The following is a 4,453-nucleotide window of genomic DNA, read 5'->3' as shown; positions in this document are numbered from 1 at the left end:
CTGAGACAGAAATATACACTGTGATTAGAACAGTGCCTTCTCAATGCATGTGATTCTCAAATCATTGCAGTATTGACAAATGTTGGTTGTCCTGGGTTCAGCAGTAGCAGGCATTTTTCTCCTTAGTAGCTGGTGCAGTGCTGCTCCATAGCTACCTTACTAGCCACTATCCTTAAGTGCCACTTACCAACCAAATGAATGATAATTATTAAAGGTAACTGAAAATTAGTTGCAAAGTAATTACAATCAATAATTTACTACAAGCAATAAAGGTATTGCTGGTGGGTCTCGAGACATACTTGGGGCTGTAAAGAAGGTACATAAACACTTTTCAGAAGTCTGGGATGGGATTTTGGTCTAAGCGGGGATCTAGGTGCCACAGTACACACCTTTCGATCACCTATTTTCCATAGTGGAACTTGTAGTCTTGAATGAGCACCAGTTCCTTACAGAGTGCAGCCAAGTGTCACAAACAAAGCAGACCTGGAGAACCCCTCTACAGCAACCACACAAACAGGGTGAGACACACCAGCTGCTGACATGCTGAAAACAGTGGAGTAGCTGAAGACCAGTCTATTGCTGAGGAACATCCTTACCCTCCTGTGCACATACACTCTTGATGCCTATTCAAGATTCATCTACAACACTTCTGAAATTACTCTGTCTTCCCTGGCACAGAGTTGTCTTGGCTTAACTAGAGGCAGTCCAGAAACACCTGTAATGCATTAATTTCAGCAGCTAGTGGACATCCAATGCATGAAAACAGAGCTAAGCCAAAGATAATCCATACCTTAGATGCACAGTGTTGATAGTAAGCCCTGAGCACCGTTTTGCTCTATAAATTTGCTTCCACTGGGTTACACTGCTGATAATGTAGATGTGGCATCATGTCCTCAACTTCTGACCACTGCTTGCTGTAAGACACACATCTAGGGTTGCGCTGCTCTACTGTTTAGCCTCCCTGGGCATTGAAAATCTTTGTGCACTTTCCTTTTGTGCAAGGCTTTGACTTGCACGATTACAGCACTTAGTGTCTCACCAAAATCAAGAGGATGACTATTTATAAAGAAAGGTCATGCTGAGATAGAGGCTACAGGAAACAGAAGGGGCAGCACACTTGTTTTCCCCTAGTACTTGGCTCCTTAGAAAGGTAAAACATACCTCACCAACAATTCAGTTTGTTGGAAGAAAAAACATCCCACTGGGAGGACTATGACAAAGAGGTCCCAGAATGAAAACAAACATTTGCTGCGTCCCTTCCAATGTACACTGTCCTGAGCTATGCATTTCCAAAGAGGCCAGAAACTAAAAGAAACACGATGGAACACAACAAATCCTAGAGGTGTTTTCCTTCACAGCATGTTCATTTCTTGCAGTGTTAAAAGCCTTGCTGTTCTAAAGGGGAAGAGTGAGGTGTGTTGTCTTTTACCTGTGTTTCTCCGAGCTTGGCTTGTGGCTCACCAAGTACCAGACTCCCAGAGACCGGCCAGTCAAGGAAAATGGCATTGACTTTCCCCTCTTTAGGGCTGAAAGTGTACCTGGTTGGAAATGGGGAATAGAAGTGCACGTCAGTTTTGCCTTGTAAATTTTCTGAAGTGATGCATAGAGTGCTTTCAGGAATGGAAAAATGGATTTGAAGATTTAGTGTTAATTACATTTTTACACATACACACCCACACACACACACACCCCTACCTGTCTTTTCAGGCAATTTATAGCCTTTGATAGAGTACTGATCCTTGAAAGCATGTTCCAACAAACTAGACGTAATAGAGACTATTAAATGAGTTAAGAGGTAAACGTCTGTAACTGAAGCACATAATATCTCACTGCTGCTCGGCCATAGAGGAGGGAGGTACTCCCTCTTTCCTTCCTTTAGTTAACAATGTTTTATTGCTCTTGGAGGCTAAAGCCAGATATCCAAATCTTACTAGTAACTGCAGTAAAAAGATCCACTGAAGTGGAGAAGAGAGTCAGACCAAAACCCTGATGGATTGTTAAGGTATTACATGCAGCAGTTGTGAGGCACAAAGGCAGAGGAGAGTCCAGACACTGGCTGAATTTAGTGACCAAACAACTGCAGTTCTCTTTCCATGCATTTTTACCTTAAAAAGTAATGCAGGATATGCTAGACTGGTTTCTAGTTTCTTTCTCTCTAAAGAGTGACATCACCTTTGTGCAGATAAAGACTTCATAGCAGTTTTATATTTCCAGATTTTTTTTTATTCCATTGCCAGCTACACTAAGAACCCCAAGAGCACTAAAGGAAACATCTGCAACCTTCCCCTCAGCCTCAGCATCATCCTAAACCTACGGTCTCTGACACCCATTGCCCACCTACAATTCTATACACACTTTTATGTGCAGTCACTTAAACCGACAAAAGGGTTAATTTCTTCACACACACATATGGTGGTGATTTCTGTAGAACCACGTCATCGTTAAGAATTTCAAAGGGTCACATACACTGTCAATGGAGGAGCTGATTTTGATTCAGTCACCTTACCACACTCCTGGGGTGGATGTGTCATTCTGTGCTCTCCATGGTTTTGTTCCATAGATGGCTTCTCCATTGACTTTCAGCCAGGCACCCATCTGCCTCAGGCGCTCCTCAAATACAACAGCGATGCGACCATCATGAGTGGGCCCAATATTCATCAGGAGGTTACCTCCACAAGACACTGTTTCTACAAGTTGCTGAAATGTTTTTAAGCACATACACAGAGCATATGGCCATAGTTAATAAAATCATACATCTGAAGTACTTGCCAAAGTCTGCCATACTGCTTCAGAATGATGAACTGAATGAGTTATGTTACTATTGTGTGTTTAGACTTTTGGGGTCATCCCAACAGCCAATACAAAATTTAAGCTCCTATGAAACAAAGCTCTGCTGGCAATTTTTATGGCAGAAAACAGACCAAAATACATTTTTGCACCAGTATGTCCATCTGAATCTACATTAGAATCATTTCAACTTCTAGGGTTTTACCGATAGAAGGGACAGATGATTTCTCTACATGAGAGAAGAATAAAACTAATAGATGCCACTTCAGTTTTACTGAAGCTAAGCGGAGCAACTTCCTTTTTATTCCTCTGATGCTCTTCCTGTTTTACAGAGACATCTGTAAAACATGAGGAGGCCTTCTAAAGTCTGTAAGTATTTGTGTTCACATCCACACTGCCCTCCAGAGATCACGGACTGAGATGCACAGACAGCTGGAGATAAGCTACTGAATGAATTTATACCTCCTGCCTCTGAGAAGAGGTTACTTCTATTTGAAATTATCTTTTGCAACAGTACTAGTAAGAGATTTATATTAAGCAACAATAACAACCTTCCCCTTGCCACCTGAACTTTGCAATTAAATGCATTTATCTGAAAAATTGATCAGTCTTCCTGTCACTCGGTTCTCCTAAGCTTCAAATCTTTTTTTAATTCTTTAGATTAGCAAAGGGAATCAATGTTCCATTAACACCAGTTCTCTGCATCTGTTAATGTCTACCTCTGTATCTGTAACAAAAGCATTGGGTTTTTTTTTCCTTTAAATGAAGTGGGATGAATGGAAAGTTTCTTGCCATGAGGTAAAAAGGCTATTAAAAGTCAAAAACTGTTTCTAGCTAGAAGGCGGAAAAAGATGTAACCTTCAATCAGGAGTTCTTAAATAGTGGCTGTGAAGCTGTAACTGTTTGCTTCTTATCAACTTGGAAGTGCAGTTACAGGAAAAACCTGGTAGAAAAGGTAATTATGAAACTATCCTGATCAGTCCTTACTCATGAGGGAAACAGCTTCTAAGAAACTTACTGAATTTTTACTAACTCATGTTTCTCTTGGTCATTTCTATGAAATTAATAAGAATTACATGGATATTCCATCCTGCCAGTGCTAGGCTGGAAAAGAACAGAATTGTTTATTATTTCATTGATTCATTATTCAATTAAAATAATATTTTAATAAAATAGATATAACAGAGATGCTATATAGAATAACATAATAATCAGGTGGCAGAATCAGAAGTTGCAGGCAACATCTTTGTCTTACTGTACCTTCACCAAGTCCTCAATTGCGAGGTAATCTCCAAGCTGTGCGTTCCTCCTGTACCCCCATGACTTGCTGTCAATGGTCATGCAGTTCTCCCACTTGTGAGGCAGGAGGTGGCCAGGGTTATACCGGTCACTGCAAGTGTAGAAGCCACCATGTGTACAGATGCTGCCAACCCCCCAGCGGTCATTGGTCACAACTGTGTCCCGAACTGGACTGGAAACAGAAAAATGTTATGATTTTTATACTATAAAATGTAGTCACAGCCAGTATAGTCCATTTCCACTCACACCCCTCACAGAAACTAACATTTAGGATTACTTCTGTACTGATTAATTTACTACAGTCAGAGTAAGTGCTATTTCAGGAATCCTATTCTCATCCTTTGCTAGTAAAAGGTCCAGACCGGCA

At 40.8% G+C, this 4,453-nt stretch overlaps 1 protein-coding gene across 4 annotated transcripts in view; it reads right to left on the bottom strand.

Moving 5' to 3' along the window:
* Window positions 1–4,453, bottom strand: part of FUCA2 (alpha-L-fucosidase 2) — a 232,875-nt gene that overhangs the window by 219,646 nt on the left and 8,776 nt on the right. For 3 of the 4 annotated variants that reach the window (XM_061378326.1, XM_061378323.1, XM_061378324.1), the window contains exons 4-6: window positions 4,048–4,258; window positions 2,507–2,697; window positions 1,430–1,538 (exon numbers count right to left, since the gene is read on the bottom strand). In XM_061378326.1, coding sequence (XP_061234310.1) covers window positions 1,430–1,538; window positions 2,507–2,697; window positions 4,048–4,258 — 511 coding nt within the window. Of the gene's footprint in view, window positions 1–1,429; window positions 1,539–2,466; window positions 2,698–4,047; window positions 4,259–4,453 lie in introns of all 4 variants that reach the window. The other variant, XM_061378325.1, reaches the window with a different exon arrangement.

The sequence above is a fragment of the Neopsephotus bourkii genome, unplaced genomic scaffold, assembly GCF_033783945.1.
Source record: "Neopsephotus bourkii isolate Nb327-2 ecotype Australia unplaced genomic scaffold, CSIRO-AGI_Nbou_v1 NB_1765, whole genome shotgun sequence".
Classification (NCBI taxonomy): Eukaryota; Metazoa; Chordata; class Aves; order Psittaciformes; family Psittacidae; genus Neopsephotus; species Neopsephotus bourkii.
The sequence above is the reverse complement of the archived record's forward strand: the minus strand, read 5'-3'. Positions and strand labels throughout refer to the sequence as shown.